This window comes from Takifugu rubripes, chromosome 22, assembly GCF_901000725.2.
Source record: "Takifugu rubripes chromosome 22, fTakRub1.2, whole genome shotgun sequence".
NCBI classification, from domain to species: domain Eukaryota; kingdom Metazoa; phylum Chordata; class Actinopteri; order Tetraodontiformes; family Tetraodontidae; genus Takifugu; species Takifugu rubripes.
Window position 1 is genome coordinate 5,650,930 of NC_042306.1, and position 17,242 is coordinate 5,668,171.

Consider the following 17,242-nt stretch of genomic DNA (forward strand, 5'->3'; position numbering starts at 1 on the left):
GAACTCCTCTTAGAAAGTCTAATGTTGACATAAAACCCAAACCATGTTGCTCCCCTGCATTTTATCAAATTTACCATCACTGTGCTTGCATTATTACAACAAAACATGTTGTACACGAACACTGGGAATCTGCTGCTATTTACATAATTGTTAACTGCAAATTATAGTTCTTACTGTTCAGGACCCTGTAGAAAAATACAAAACACATGAATACCTCTTCCCAACTAAAACTATTTACTTAACTAAACTCAGCATCAGTGGAAACACAGTTTATTTTGTTGTATTTATTTGTTTTAACCTTGTCCTGTCCAGCAGGGAGGCAGCAGCATTGGCATCTGAAGGCCTTTGTTGTGTCAGACAGATTTGGCTTTATCAGGATGTGTCTCATCCTGTATCATGATGAATTTTGAAACTTGTGGGACCTGACTGCCAGGAAACCCACAAACAAGTGATCACAGCAAAACAACAAAACAAACAAAAAAGAAACATATCCCGCCAAAGAGCAACAGGTTCAACAACACCTAACACACGGTCCCCACATGCCCTCCACCCAGGGCCTGCCACCCACCACAGAAACCAAAGTGCCTGTAGACCACTGTCCCCAAGGAGATGAGGACCAGACGAGGTCCTAGACTAACCCTTGCAATGCTCAAGATGTGTGCTTGTTCACATCAGCCAACACACACGTACATACACAGGAAAAAAAAAACAACTGGGCTACAGCCAGTCTGGTCTTACACGATCAGTGTGTGGGCAGGCTTTGTCCTCTCTGCAATGGAGTAGGAGACAGTAGACAGTTCATCAGACAGTTCCTGCTCTAGACAGTGGTAATATATGTACGTATATATATATATATATATATATATATATATATATATATTTGGGGGGGGGGGGGGTAACCTTAACCCATTTTTTGACAGTGTACCTCTACCCCCAGTGCCCCCAAGCCCGAAATGTTGCCCGATGTGCACTTCTGCGTGTGTGTGTGCGCGCGCGCGTGTGCTACGTTTATCTTCACACCATCAACCTTAGTCTTTCCAGAACCTTAGAATGAAGGCATGAGCTTCAAGAATGAATTAATAAAAGATGCCCAAAGAGACAATGCGCAATTTACTAAAGGAGGCGTAGAATTACATCCAGAATTACATCACATCAGAAACAAGAAGTTAATATTGTCATATGAAATAATGATTTATTTATATAAATTTTATGAACGTTGTCAATTTCAATCTGTATGATAAACGCAGCTTTGGTAGAGTGTAAGATACCTGTCTTTGCTTCAGTAACCCATATTTCTGCTCAAGTTTCTGAAATCTAATATCGGTGGGCTGATAATATTTCTTGTTTATTTGGTATTTATTAGACGGAATTGAGTGTGGGGGAATTAGCGTGCGATCACGTGACCGGCCAGGGGCGGGGCCAGTGATCTACGTCAGCCAGTTGAAGTCCGGCGTCGGTTCAGGTCACATCGGCATCTATGAGGGAAAAACCGGGGAGATGAGGCGGATAACGGTGCACATCAGCGCTTTTGAAGCCGACCTGTAAATATAATGTTACCACATCCACGTCTCCTCTTACTGCACATACATGATACAAGTGGACCCAGACGTCGGCGGTGAGCGATATTCTGTCGCTGATGAAACCAGGCAATCCACCATTGTCGCAGATATAAGAATGGCCTGGATGTGGAAGGTTAGTGACGTTTATGGTTCAAATAGCACGAAAGTTAAAATCAACAGAAACGAATAATCAGTTATCGCGGTCGGCTCCAGGCGCATCATATTAGCAAATGCGAAGTGAAATAGCAATCATGGTTGTGGCGCTTCGCGGCGGTAACAATCAGATTTCTGCCTGTTAGCATGTTTGCTGTGTCTCTAAATATGTGATTTGTGGTTCGCTTTAAATGAAGGAATTGCACCGATCCACCATCAGCTTTTGTCGCTTGTGGGACAGAGACGAACTCAACCGTTGCAAAAAGTTTGGCTGTTCTCTTGTTTATTTGGCCGCAATTTGTGGAAAAACACACACGCACATCCACAGGGTCACAAAGGATGTTTCAGAGGGCTCAATTTTAGTGTCCATTTTGTTCTTTGATGACCCTAAAATGAGATTGTAAAATGAAATTTTATAAAATAAAATTAGCAACAAACACATATTGTGGTAAGTTGTCTCAGGCCTTTAAACTTTTGTGGCAAGAGCAAATTCAACAGTTTCTTCTTCGCTGTCATGGAGCTAGTGTTGCACATGGATTGCAGATTTGTTTAATATCTGATGCTCACATCCTCTGGCGCTGTCAGTGGAGGCCAGGGACGGGCCCCTGGAGTGTTCTGGAGCTATGTAGCACTGTAACTATTAGAGCTACAATGTCTGTTGGGTCAGACCACATAGGCATGCCTCTTCTGTGCAGCCGGTCCTGTGCACAACATTCAACCTCTGAGCAAGCAGAAAACACCTCTAACTGCATTAATGTCCTCCCTCCCTCCAGGCTTGTTTTCCATTTGATTTAACACCATTACAGGTGGAGATATTTCAGTTGTGTTACAGAATTGACAGTGCACATGGTGGAAGTACATCAAAAGAGATGTCCTTTGCATCTTGCGTCTCATTTCTTGACAGGGTTGATAAATGATTTGACCTGATGTTTGACAGTCATACAGTAGCTGGGGAGTTATATTAAGAGAGCAGTCCATCAGGACTGCTATTTGTTACAAGCCCTTCCTCTGTTTTTGTTTTCTACATTACAGAAACACTGTTATTAATTGTGTATTTCTGTGATTATCTTTTGATTTATAAGCTTCTTGAAAATGTCAGTGCTTCACGTCTCCTGACAATCTTGATTAAAGTAAAATCAGTGATGGTTTTGCTGTCTCATCTAAATGAGACAGTGCATCTGTCGTCTTTTAGATTTTTCCATTTATGATTTACTCCCTCGGTCCTCAAATGTCTCTTTTTGAGCAAACCTGTAGTGACAGGTTCTATTATAAAGTTATATGGAAGTGCTAAGACAAATGACAGTAGCTAAATGTCAGCTCTTAATTACAGACATTTAGCAAATTGAAATGATTTTTTTGCAGTCCAAGTTCCCAATGGCTTGACACTTCAAACACAAAGAACTGGAGAGTATTTGCAGTTTTATAAGTTTTCTTATATTTCATTTTCTATTTTATATTCCCAAACATCTTGAAACTGGGGTAAGTTTTCAGTCCAGACTTAAATTTAACTTTTAGGCTTTCAATGTGGTGTGCCTGTTACCCAATATTGTGGTATTCACTAAGCAAATTCACTGCTGCGATGTTTCTTAAGTAAGAAACATTAATTCACATGATTTCCCTGAACAATATCACTATTGTTTGGCTTTATCTATATTTTAACTTGTAACATTTCACAAATTCCCCAGATTAAAGCATTGGATTCTGCAGAGCCAAAACTCAGAACGGGTTTGCTTTAACTCACATCTGAAACTGGAATAAATGTATATCTGATTGTTTCGTATGACCAGTTAGTGTTAGTATTGGGTCACATGTTGATCACATGTATTCACAGAATTATTGAGTATTTTTGTGTGACAAGAACAATATTGCAAACATAATGCTTGTTTTTTGTCAGTAGGAGCTGGTCAAATCTTGTATGACACTTTGAAACTCCTAATTTTCTAGTGAACCTACAAAATCAAGGGAGACCAAAAAGTTTTCATGAAAATTATTCAATTTTTCTCCTTTTACAGGTGGCGTTTGTTGACATGTGTGTTGAATCTGTGGTTAGATTATACCCCCCAAAAAAGAGCAAGTGCCCTCCAGCTGTGTCACCATTAATATTGCTCTTAATATATTAATATTGCTCTTAATCCAAAATATGCATAATGTGAGGTATTATCATATCACTGAGGATTAAAAGTATTTAAATCATTTTACTGATGAGAGAAACAATTAATGACATTGCTTTTTGGAAAGAAAGACTTTATTGTTGTGTCGTGTGTCAGTCTGTCCTCACAATAGACAGACTCTATTAGAAAAACTGATCTAATAAATCTTAAAATGTTAAATGCTTGTTTGGTACACGTTCCTCATAAATGCATGAATTCATTCATTGTGGTTGTGGGGATTATACTCTGGGGATTATAGAAGTCGGTTTCTGAACATGGGCATGCACACGTGCAAAAAAATTACGGTACATCCATGTTTGCTGTTTAGGGGTTGGATTTGGAGTATTTCTGGTTGTAACTGTGCAGTTGTTAAAATGTGTGTAGCTTAATATACCTATTATGCCAGATGGGGACCGAAACATTTCCTTTTCATATGTCACCTCATTTTTGGGTGTCATAATGAAAATCTCCATGCACTAAATTGTTCTGGAGGATGGAGCAATAGTAAAAATTAGATTTTATTCGCACCTCCATAAGCAACAGTTTTAAAAATATAATTACAGTTCTGCGTTTGCAATCTCTTGGTAATACTTATGAACCTCCCGTGATTGAATCATGGTTATTTGAACTGTATTTTATTATAGAAGAGAATGTTAATTCCTATTGCACCGGTGGCACATTTAAATGGCCAGGAGTTCTTTTCATGGGGGAAAACTCTATTTATTCCATGTCCCAATAGATTCTAATAGCGTTGAAAACTATTTTACATAATGCTGAGTGAGGCATAATTTGCACTGAGATTTAATTTATCATTTGATTGTTTGTTGATATAAATTTCTTTTGCAACTTTTAACAATTTTCTTTCTTTATTAAAGAAACAGTTATAATATTCAGACTTGCTTGTAGAAATTGGGAATCATCTAACTGCTTTTGTTCTCTGAATTGTCGGTGGACTAACTACCGGTAAATTAAAATCACTCTGCTGAAGAGACACAGTCTCTCAAAGAATACAGGCACCTTTGAAGCATATAATTAAAATTTTTTTTGCAAATCCTTGAATTTTGAAATGACTGGCAAAAGAATACTCTTGCAGGGAGGGAGCATTATTGTAACCTTTTGCACAATTGTCATGTAGATTTGAATACATTTTCAGTTTTGCACCAAAACTCAGTTGAAATGCACTGTCAAGCATACAAAGTCTACAAAGCCGCATTAATGGGGTGTCAACAATATGTTCCTCACCAGGGAATAAAATAAACATTGTTTGTCTCAGAGGCCTTTTCAAGTTGTGACATCCTCTGTCCTTAGACCCTCTGATCGGGTCAGGAAAAATGTAGAAAAAAAAAAAAAACTTTTAGGGAAAAGAAGAAAGCTGAGGGAGAGCACAGATGAGGGATGCTCTCCCTGGGATGAACAGATGTGCAGTAGATGCCACATAATCAAAGAACATCAACATTAACAGTATTATACAGTATCTCTAAAAGAGATAATTTTCTAAGATAACTATAAAGTTGTGTATCAGAAAAATTAGACATACATTTCAGTTAGATCTTAGAAACCATATCCTAGAGAAATAGATTAAAAATGTATCCTGTTGAGTGATTTATTGTATTTTTTATTTTATACTATCACCCTAAATAATTGATAGTTAATAGGAAATTGATAAAAGAGAATGTTAAAAGACTTAAAACAATGATTAAAGTTACCTATGATGCTCTCAGCAACATGGAAATAGATCCTTCGTTTACTCCAACAGGCAATTATCTTAGAGCCTATCTAAATAACTGTGAAGAGTTGTATTATATTAAATATCTTTTGAAGTAATTTGAAACACATGTATAACATTGAGAGCCTTGTCACCAGCACATTTCTTTTCCATCCACAGAGGAAGTTGTTGATTGCCACCAGTTTGATTGTGGCGGTGTCACTCTTCGTGGTTGTGGCAAACTACTCGGAAAAGCCCTACTTCCGCCTGCAGCCGATGTTCAGGCAGGGATTCAGCAGCCACTGGATGTTCTCCAAGCAGCCGTACAAGGGCTTCAAGCCTCATCTGGGCTATGTAAGCATCCCTAAACAGGAGGTGAGGGGCTCATTGATACATTCAGACAACCGCAAAGGTCTGTTTTTTGGGCTGTTTCATTTGACCTTAGATGATTTAGCATTCCTTTCTATGTACTGCATCTATCTGTCTAGCTATATTCAGACTGGCTGGGATTTTATTCTTCTTGGGTAGACTTTTTTGACCAAAAAACTTGACCAAACTCTGCTCATTAACCTCAACACCACATGGACCTGCATCTCCTCCTCATTCTGGTAATGATGGTACGTTCAAATGCAATCATGGATCCTGGTTGGAGAACAACAACAATTTTAGGTACCAGAGAGTTGATTTCACAGAACAAAAGCCCAGAGGCAATTATGTTTTACACCAATCCAACAGCTGCACCTGTTTGTGCCGCTAGATAAATCCACTTAAATCACTGCTCTCTTCCATGGAGATTTATGCAGATAGAGAAAGTGTGATAGCTTCTAGGAGTGAGTCCCCATTTGTCTTCACATTCCACTGTTTCAGCTGTTAGCTCGCACAATAAATCGAAAATGGCTGTGATTGTTCTGAATATGAGTGTAAAAAGTGTGTTGCTGTAAAATATGCACCATTAGAAGCTTTTTAGGTGATCCATAAGTTTGGTTTGCAATTCATGTAATTAGTATTAGGATCCCTCAGAAAGTTTAGGGTTAAAAGAGAATGGGTTTTTTGTACAAATCTATAATCAAATCGAGTTATTAGCCAAATAAACAGAAACAAAAAACATAACAGTAATTTTATTAGTGTGTATTTGAGCCTTTATTGAAAAAGGTGACTGGTTGGTTGGCTTGAAACATAGATCAGAATATTATATGTCTTCTTCATTGATTTATAATTTAAATGTGGTTTAAATGATAAATAGAAAAAGTCAATGTAAAATTATACAAAAGTAACGGCAGACACGTATATGTTGTTTACCTCCATGCCCCCATACATGTGTCAAATCTGTAAAACCCCTGCACCCTATACTGCTGTCCTAAATAGAGTAAGTCTGATATTTTTTGTATTATGTCTGAGTAGTTGGATAATCCTAACTCTGTCAGATTATGTTAATCGTACTTACTTTACCCTCCCTCAACCTTGTTTAAGGGTAAAGATGGATGGAAGAATGACAAATGGATGGGTGTTTACTGTAACATGGTTCGAACACTCAAACACTTGTGAATTGTGAAGGTCCTGTTAAGTATATTATAACTGCCTCTTTTCCAAAGTGCTGACACAGATAACTGATACATTGCAACAGCATTGCAGTGTCCCATCACACCAATTTAGCATTATAAAATCTTCTATGTAGACAGTTTTCCGTTACTGCACACATCAAGTTTAACAAGCTAAAATGGCAGATCATTCTTTTTTTGTTTCTTTATTTTTGTGCAAGGTGCCGTAAAACCATACTCATAGTTTTATTTTTTCCATCCATCCATCATGCATCCATCTTCTAACAACGTTTTCCTTATTGGGTAGATGTACATATAATGTGAGCCAAATTAATGTATTTAAGGCCTTTCCTTTCCTTTTTTATTTTTATTTCAGTTTCTTAACAGAGCAAAGAAGGAAAAGTATGACAATTAGTTAAACAGAATAAAATTGCCAGGTACATTTTTTGAAACCTCGCAAAAACACCCAAAAGAAACACACACAACCCCTAAGGACCCTCCCACCCTAGAACCCAAACTACATTATGTACAATAATTAGACAAGCCTAGTTTAAAGTTCATATTGGAGACAACAGCTTTTCCATTTTTCAGCAGTTGTGAGCTGGGTGTTCTGATTTATTTCTAATTTATCTGAGCCACTGATGTCTCAATGCTTCTCAGATAAGGAGTGTGATGGTTTGCAATGCAAAGTGATCATTTTCTTAGCTTCAATTAAGCCTGCCAATACTACACATAGATATGCGCTGATGAGATGTCGTTTAGCATTATAACAGAGACTGACGCTGGAATATTTAGTGATACAAGATCAGCCATGGCATGTCGCAGTTGAAGTCATGTCTTAAGATAACTACATCTTCTCTAGATTCTGTCCAGTGGAGTTTTCTGTTAGGCCAATATGATATATATATAGCCACACTTAGAAATTATTTCTTAGTAATAAGCCATTTTAAGGTGGATTGCTTGCATTGTTGTCCCTTAACCATTTTCTGTTTGTACAGTTTATCATTATTCTCTCTTTTTTTGTGTTTGGTTTATTTTTAATTCTAACTGCAAATGCCATTGTCATTTCTAATGTTTTGATGCTGGCATGTGACCCCTCAGGACAATAAAGATATCCTTAACTTGAAATTATCATACCAAAAATGTATAATAACATTGAGCACGTGGAAGCTACAAAGTTCCCTGGTTTCATTCCTGTGATCAACAGCTTTCACTATTTATCAATGTGACTCTGTGAAGGGGCACAATTGGTTCTCTTTGATGAGGAAAATTGCCCCCTGAAGTCTGTGCTACCTGAGTATAAATGTACATTTGTGAATAGGGGCTAAGTAACATAATCTACCATAACATAATCTTCAGGCAGATTTTCTGTTCATATAATCTGTTCCTACATTTATTTTATTAAGGCATTAAAGTCAAAGCTCAAATGTTTAATGATGTAACAGTGATGTACACATGAAATTAAATTGTCCTGCTTCCTCCCACCCAGCCTCTGAAGCTGCACTGTGAGCTCTGTAGCATCGTGTCTAGCTCTGGCCAGATGTTGGGACAAGCTGCTGGAGTGCAGATTGACCGCTCTCCCTGCATCTGGCGGATGAATAATGCACCAACAAGTGGCTTTGAGCATGACGTGGGACACAGAACCACCCTGAGAGTCGTCTCACACACCAGTGTCCCCCTGTTGCTGCAGAAACCTCATTACTTTTTTGGTCAAGGCAACAACACCGTATACGTCGTGTGGGGACCCCTGCGAAACATGAGGAAAGATGGAAAGGGCATTGTTTACAACATGTTACGACAGGCAGCAGTGAACTATCCTCAAGCACGTATCTATGTCACCACAGAGGACAGAATGAACTACTGTGACATGATCTTCAAGAAGGAAACTGGAAAAGACAGGTAAGTCAGAATACAATTTCCTTCATTTATCAGCAAGTGCATCTCTACGTCCTCCAACAGCACTTAAATACTCACTCTAACAAATCCACCCAGTGATGTAGCAATATGGACCCAATCATTGTTGATGGTACACTCGGTGTCCTGCACCTGCCTTCTTTTAAAATTTCCCCTTTGTTTCTTAGCTTTTCTTTGCAGTGTCTCTATGCTGCAGTAGAAGCATGTGATGCCTGGAGTATAGACAATGTCTAAATTAGGCTTTTAGGAGAATTTAGTTCTGTGGTGCTGGTTGTTATTCTGAGAATTTATTTAAGCTATAGTTTTAGCAGCCTGAACAGTTAAAAAGCATGTCTGTTGAAGAAACATGGTGAGACTTCCACTCACATTGCATCATAATAGCATCATTTCTCAATTCTCCTTTGGAGAATTGTGGGTTAACGGATATTTAAGCTGGGCTTTGCAATGGCTATTGTTGCAGATTAACCTAATTTCTCAAACTCGCTTTTGCTCATTTCCCCAGAGTTCTACATATTCCTGTCCCTACTGAATGTCATTAAGACCTCTTAACTTAAGAGGATTACCATCTTCCGTAACAGGCATTGCATCCATTTCTTTTTAATTTGATTGTCTCTCTCTTTTATTCAGGGTGGTAGTCTTAATAATGTCTGTGTAGAATGCTGATGTTCAGCCTGGCTCAGCAGTTCAGAAATCCCACAGAACATGGACAGAAACACTGGATTAGGGAGTGATTATTCAGTACAAGTGCAGGATGTCTACATTGTCAGGACACACAGTTGATCACGGCGCAGAGAGTCTCAGCTCAAATCAATCCTCGGAGCGAAAACTGAATTGTAAAAAATGGCCTTTTTGTTCTCTGCCCCATCAGATTGAGCTGGTCTCTCTCAACACTTGTTACTCATTGGTAAAACACTTGGTAATGGATGTAGATGTGGTATGTAAATATATAGTTGAATTAATTTCTGAATTAATTTAATTGTTTATCGAATTGTCTGAATACTCACATACTTATTTCCTTATTCATTTGAGATTTTGATACTCAGTAAGTTATTTTACTTGGTTAAATAAAGGTATATTACTAAGCTTAAAAGAAATCAACTGGACTTCTGTTAGTTTTTCAAAGACGTTCCACCTCACTGAACAGAGGAGGCTTATGACACCAGTTGTCCACCACTTGCAATGCTGTCCTGGGATCCCTCCTAAGGAAGTTTCACAATCATTCACACCCGACATCACAGGATGACCCCCTAATAATGCAAATTACCAGCGACCACCACAACCACAGCATCCAGTAAACCAGCAAATTATATAAAACTCTGTGGTTCCTACCAGCAGAATTGAAGAAGCTTCTTGAATGAGACGAAACGCATTCAAAAAACTGACAGAAGCCCAGTTGAACTCTATTCTCTGAGAACATGCATGGACAATAGATAAAAAATAACAATAATAATAATAATCACATGGTATTTTGATAACAAAATGTATAACACAAGTCAGCTTTGATATTTGAGTGGGTTCAGTCAGTTGCTTTCTGTTAGCACATGTTGCACAAGGACAACCATTGGCTCAGTTGACATGGTGCAGTGATCAGACACAACTCTAATCTAGCCAGATTTCCTTCAGAAGTCTCACCTTGATCTTTTTGATCTGGTGCTGCAGATGAAACTGATTGGATTTGCCAGTGCAACCTAACCACTACTTTGATGTGAGAGGTTGATGTCAAGATGTTGGTGAAGAAGATGCATAGTTTCTTATTTGAGTAAATTATTGTTAGATGCATGTAGTGTACATGGATGTGCCATCATTGGGTGGTTAAGCTGCCATCAGGCATTGCCCTGGAAATGTCCTGGCATCTCCCCTGCTCTTGTCAATCATAAAAACCACTGAAACTAAATCAAAGAGATTTTATGCTTGCAGTAGCAATCCTTTCACTCATATCTTTGCAGCTGTCTTACCTTAACTAAAACAACCATTACCTTTTTAGTGTGGTGATTTTTTTTTTTTTCTTGCAAATGAATAAAATTACGGTAATTACTAGTAAGCTGCTATTAACAGGTGCTCTGAGCATTTGGGTTTTCGGTACCTTGCTCTAGTGAACTTTAGTTGGGGTCTGATGATGATATCCAGCTGCCTGGATAGGTGCCAGGACAAAACAAGTCGGAAACAAGAAATAATTTCATCTGCTATGATTTTATATATGTTATATATTACCTCTATTCTGCTAGAATATAGACAGCAACAGACATCAGTGAGAACGCTTAAGGTTCGTTCACACGAAACAGCAGTGACGCATATTTTTTGTAAGTGCTGCCAGAAACGCATCGTATTGCTTCCTCCCGTTATGTCGCTTGACTATTTCTGGTTCATCACGTCTTCGCACCAGTAGTGAGCACTTTGCACAGATTTAATGTCAGTTGTATGAAGTGTAGAATATACTTGGAGTGTAATAAATATCATAATTTATTCTGTACCAAAGAGAAGACAATACATAGATTATGTGGATGGTTTATCTTCCCTCCATATGTCTCTGCCTGTGTCTTCCAGGCACACAGTCTTCTACCTGAGCCAAAGGGAGCAGCGATTCAGCTCTTCCCTTTCAATACACTAAGCAATTCTAGTTACCGGTAGTCACATAGCTACTGTGTCAGAACAAGTTTGACACAACCTCTTTGAAAAAGCTTATTATCACTAATTCTGTAGTTTCAGTTATTATCCTAGACAGACTAATTATCATATTTAGAGGCTCGTCTAATTATTAGGTTAACATCTTAGTTATGCTGCTATAGGCCGAGGCTGCTGGGGTCCAGAAACATGATCACCTGACAGGCCTCTGCCACCCCGCTGGGTCATGCTCCTCTCCTCTCCTCTCCTCTCCTCTCCTCTCCTCTCCTCTCCTCTCCGAGTAGCTCAGCGATTGTTATTTCTTGTGTAGTTTCTCTGCTTTTCTCCCCCTCTCTCTGTATCCATCTACAGGTTTAGCCACCTTTATAGCTGTATGTTGACCTCAGTCCCCACTGACCGACTTAACTCCTACACCAGCACTTTATTATAATTAATGTATTTCTATGATCTCTACCTATTCTCTCCTCTACCTGTCCTCCCCCCTCCTCCTCTCTCTCTGCCCAGCCGGCCACTGTTGCTTGTTGGGGGTCAGGCCCTGGGATTCTGTAAAGCACCTAGAAACAATTTTGATTGTAACAGACGCTATATAAATAAAGATTGATTGATTGAATGACAGCGATATGATCTCGAATAAGACGGTGATGTGATTCAGGTTGTTTTCTGTCACAAGTTGCTAAGCAGCACTGTCAGCATGACAGCTGTTTTTACTGCTGATATGTTATTTCAGCACACTTGAGAACTAAAAACTCATTTTGTGCCATCTTTCATTCCCATTATCACATCCACATCGTGTATGTTTTAATCTGTAGACTCCGTGTAACTCGGTGCACTGTTGAACAGCCTGCGGGGGTCTTGCGGGAACATGGACCATCTACCCTGTGAGGGCTGCAAGTGTGCAGAGATATCAGTTGTACTGTAATATGTGCTTCATCATCTTTAAAATATGAAGAGTTTTACTTTTATGGCATTAATCTTTCTCTTTGAAGTTTCAGGAAATAAATGTAGAATTACTTTTTCCGTACATTTCCAAATGTGTTTAGTGCCGATGAATTGATTTGAGAAAAGAGATCTTTGTCTTTGCAGGATTCAGTCGGGTTCCTACCTCAGCACTGGTTGGTTCACACTCATCCTTGCTATGGACATGTGCAAAGAGATCCACATCTATGGCATGATAAATGACACCTACTGCAAGTAAGACATCAGTCAGTTAACTTCACAGTGAAAACGTACAGACACACATACAAACACATATATTTTCCACCCTTAGTTGCATTTTTCTATGTTTTGGGTATGAGGTCTTAGGAAGATGACGTATCAGATGCTGATGCTATAGGCATGACAACTCAGGATTCAGTCATGCCACCTTCTGTCTCAAGGCTAAAACTGATTTTTCTATATCATCCTAAACACATTTAGCTAGTGCACGGTAATGACCTGGCCTTTCACTATTCACTATCTCCCCCTTTGTGCAGCAAGAGCTGGAGAATCACAACCTTAGATACTAAGTAAAGACATAACTCAACTAGAACTGAGGATTTTATGACTGTTGCAATTTACGCTCACTGTTACGCTTACGGTTCACTGGATTTCTATTGGCAATTTGGAGACAATTGCACAGTCAAACGCTATGTCAGAAGCTTTCGTCAGACAACCTCAGCATGAATAATTAAGCTTCAAGAAGCAATGAAAAGAGGGTGAATTCTAATTTTGTGCTGGTACACTCTACAGTACCGTGGGAAACGAGAGGCAGCATTTGGGTGCCGGCAGACGGCCACAGTCTCTGTTGCTTAATGGCTGTTTTCCCTTTTGTCTTTGGTTATCCTCAAAAGTCAGCCTGTTTTAAAACTGTCCTTTTAATATTAGCTGCTTGAGCAAGGGATGCATATTACTGCCCCTTTTCCCTTTGTTAGATGATATAACTCAAAAACAATGACTTATTATATAATCTAGGTCAGAATGGCTCATGATAGAACATGAAACAATTTATGCTGTTGTTAAATCCATCTCAAACACTTTCACTTTGATAAGAGATTATTTATGCAATACATTTGGATGTTCAACAGAGTGACTTTTCCCTGAACTTTAGTTTGAACTGTTCAAAATAAATTTACAAGTCGGTAAAATAAAAGTAAGTTAAAACAGAAGTGACAATGCTGACTGGGCAAAAGCTTATGTCCAAATTCAAATCATGCAATTTCAAACGATTGGGCATATAATATGCTATTTACCATAACTATAAATGAACTACATAGTGACAAACCGGACTCATCTGTCAGGTCACCGTGGATTCAGTGACCAGGAGAAAATGCTTTTCTGAATTAACAAACACAGAAATTTGACAGGTCCTACAAGTGATTTGGGATTCACATCAAATGCCAACAACACTGTTATCTCCTTTTTCTTTTCTCCTTATAGGACCGAGGGTATAAGGAAGGTCCCCTATCACTACTATGAGCCTGGTAGTAGAGATGAGTGTTCTGAGTACATGCTCCATGAGAGTGCTCCATATGGAGGGCACCGCTTCATCACAGAGAAGGCTGTGTTCGCCAAGTGGGCCAAAACCCACGAAATCAAATTTTTCAACCCATCGTGGCAATTTTCGTGACCTTGGCTGGCCCTCCATGGAACCAAAACACCAGTTTATAGATGGGTGCATAAATAGATTGAGTGATCGGTGGGTCGATAGAGACAGGGATCATCTGGGATTGCTTGTCACGCGCCAAAGGTCTTGACGACCCTGAGGAACAGAAACATATCACCCGATTGTCCAAGTTGAAATCTTTTATTTCAGAATCGGAGAATGTACGGTATGAATTTTTTATTGCTACTCATCAGTCTGTTTACTGATGCAAGAGGTGATTGGAAGACTGAAAAATCAGCAAGAAACTTGAACTTTCTCCAGTATCTGCTGTTGGACATAGTACGAGCTCGTCTACGCTGTCTCCTTTCTTTTGTCGATTTTCTTTTGTCAAGCGTAAGTTTATCGGTCCCATTTTGGCCTTTATAATTTACACACTGCTCCTAATATGATGGTTTTAATTTGTGACTTTTATGAAAATGTGGTTTGTTTAGTTATTTATCCCCCCCCTTTTTCTGCATTGCCACTCTGTTTAACAACTCACGTGTTCATTCGTGGCTAATTTATTGAGATAAGAATTTTTACAATGTGCCATCAACAACGTGAGCATGACAGCACATAGAGCAATGTGCAATCAGAAGCTTGGAAATATTGATGATGTCATTTCTCAGTGATTTATGAGTGCATTGAAACAATTTGTAGTTACTTATTCTAAAGTCATGTTGTGCCTCACTTCTATTCTCATCCAGTTTTGTGCCTCTTTGTGTACAATCTGATTATCAGAACACAGTTTTCCATTTGTTTATGAACGCAGCATGCATGTGTTTTGGTTCTGGTCCATTGGCTGTAAGTATGTTTTGGGATGCAGGGGCCCCGCAGCTAAATAGGCCTGACATACCCCTCCCTCTGGCTGTGAATAGTGTCAGAGCCACAGCGCAGAGGAGGAAGGAAAAGTGGAAGAATTTAAAGCTGTAATTTGATAGTGAGGGTGCTGAAGGTACCTGAGCACTGTCATCCTCTGCAGCTGAAGGCCTCCATTTCATTCCACCTGTAGAGGAGAGCTTAATGTAAAACTATGTTTTAACGCGTTGCTTTAGGCTGTTTCTCAGGTATTAATTTAAAGATTTACATGTCAAGGGGCATTGAGGTTAAAAGTCTTCAATAGCTAAATATCCTTTTTTTTTTTTTTTCTACAATTTTAACAAAAGTTAAAAAGTATATTACCATGATCAGTCATTGAACAAAAGGATATTAAACAACATATAATGATGTATTAGAAATTACATTTATATCATGGTATACATATAAATTATTCACTGGTATTTTGAGATTCCTTCGGATGTGTTGCTATTGATTCTAAAGAATTCCTAACTAAATACATTTTTAATTGCATTCATGGACACGAGGCAATTTCTCCTACAAATTGTCAAGAAGAAAACAGATCGTGATGATGTGGTCTGCAGCTTTGTCCACGGTAGGAAACAAACATGCTGCCTTGTGTAGGCCTCTAACCTGAGGAGTTATTTGGGCTAGTTTGGAAACTTTTGCTGATAAATTCAACATAAGTGTTCTGCCACATTTTGGCACCACATTAGCTCTTATAGTGAAGTTTTTCTGAAGAAGAGCAATCTTACGTCTGTCTGTCTGTAGAACACCAAAAACACTCTTGATACTGTAATTTATTTATTTTTTTTTGCTAATTTAAAAAGGAAAAAACTCACAAGAATCCACAGATATTTCTGTTTAAAAAATGGAAGCCCCTTGAAAATATAAAAACGCCCTGTTATGATTCTTCACACTGCATTTAGAAGCCCCTTAAAAGAGGCCTCAAGAAAGTCGGATAGCTTCATTTCACCTCTCTTCTCCAGAGGGAAAGCAGACCATAACTGAAGAATTAATCCCTACATGTGTCATGTGTGTTTCTTTAAGATGTAAACGCTGGTCGTCAACAATCCTACCCCTGTTACACTGTCAAACATGAAGTGGCTGTGTTCCTTTTTCTCATTGTTTTCCTCTTTTCTTTTTCCTGAATTTGAGTTTTTCTGCTATTTCCTCAACCCTTAAACCCTGGGAAGAGTTCATGTATCTTACAGTATATTATGCAGTATATCATCTATGCATCAGAGGAAGGTGGTTTTATACACTTTAGTAACACATGACTAAAGGTGTGACTTAATATGTTGAAAATAATTAAAAATATATTTATTGGCTTTCTATGTGGGAGTCACATAAGAAGTCATTTTTACTAATTAAAGTTTGAAAGCAGCTAGGTCTCTGTATTCAGCTATTCCAATCTCCTGGATTCATCTTTATTATTGTTTGTTTTGTTGTTTTTTGTTTGTTTGTTTTTTTGGGGGGGTTGCTTGTTTTCTACTATTCATTTCCTGTCAGACAGAAAGCTAAAAAAAAAAAAGTTGACCGGTATTTGCCCTCACTAAGCCAATTACAGCTCTTGTCGTCGCAGCTGCAAAAGATTGAAATAAATTTTTAATGATTTCCATTATATTCTAAATTTAAGTGTTTGTACTTGTGTTCTATTGTCCAAATTTCCCCACAGTGCATTCTTTACATTGAATGATTAATTATATTTGTTTTATGTAAATCAGATATACATCTTGTTGATTTTTTTGTTTGTTTTTTAAAGCACCTTCCATTTTCATTTTCAGGTCAAGTGTCCTTGTAAAGCGTGTGTCGAGTTGTGCAGCATGTAATTTAACACTGGACTTGTTACTGTGGAAGTAATTGTCTTGCAAACACTCCTTTTAATCATAGTGACATAATGTACTGTCTACATGTGTATGAAATAACTAAAATGTCTTGAATGGTTTCAGTTTTACTAATGTGGTCGAATTCCTTTTTTGTCTGTTATCTGTAGGAATAAACCAGTCAAACCAGTCGTGCTTACTTTCAGTTTAAATCAAAATAGATAAAGGAGCACCAGTTTGTAAGTGACATGTTCATGTAATGTGAAATGTGGCACATGGTGCACGAGACAACCATCCTCTGCAGAAATAAACCATAGT

At 38.3% G+C, this 17,242-nt stretch overlaps 1 protein-coding gene across 2 annotated transcripts; it reads left to right on the plus strand.

The window, feature by feature from the left end:
- The first annotated feature begins 912 nt into the window (after window positions 1–912).
- st6galnac3 (ST6 (alpha-N-acetyl-neuraminyl-2,3-beta-galactosyl-1,3)-N-acetylgalactosaminide alpha-2,6-sialyltransferase 3) lies at window positions 913–17,113 on the plus strand. Of its 2 annotated transcripts, none has more exons than XM_029830387.1 (5): window positions 913–1,692; window positions 5,748–5,921; window positions 8,595–9,004; window positions 12,725–12,832; window positions 14,057–17,113. In XM_029830387.1, exons 1-5 carry the CDS (start codon window positions 1,588–1,590, stop codon window positions 14,244–14,246), a joined length of 987 nt encoding a protein of 328 aa, XP_029686247.1. In that variant the 5' UTR covers window positions 913–1,587; the 3' UTR covers window positions 14,247–17,113. The 2 variants fall into 2 exon arrangements, with proteins under 2 accessions (XP_029686247.1, NP_001167645.1); NM_001174174.1 differs by having other exon boundaries at window positions 1,675–1,692; window positions 5,748–5,942; window positions 14,057–14,246.
- The last annotated feature ends 129 nt before the right edge of the window (window positions 17,114–17,242 follow it).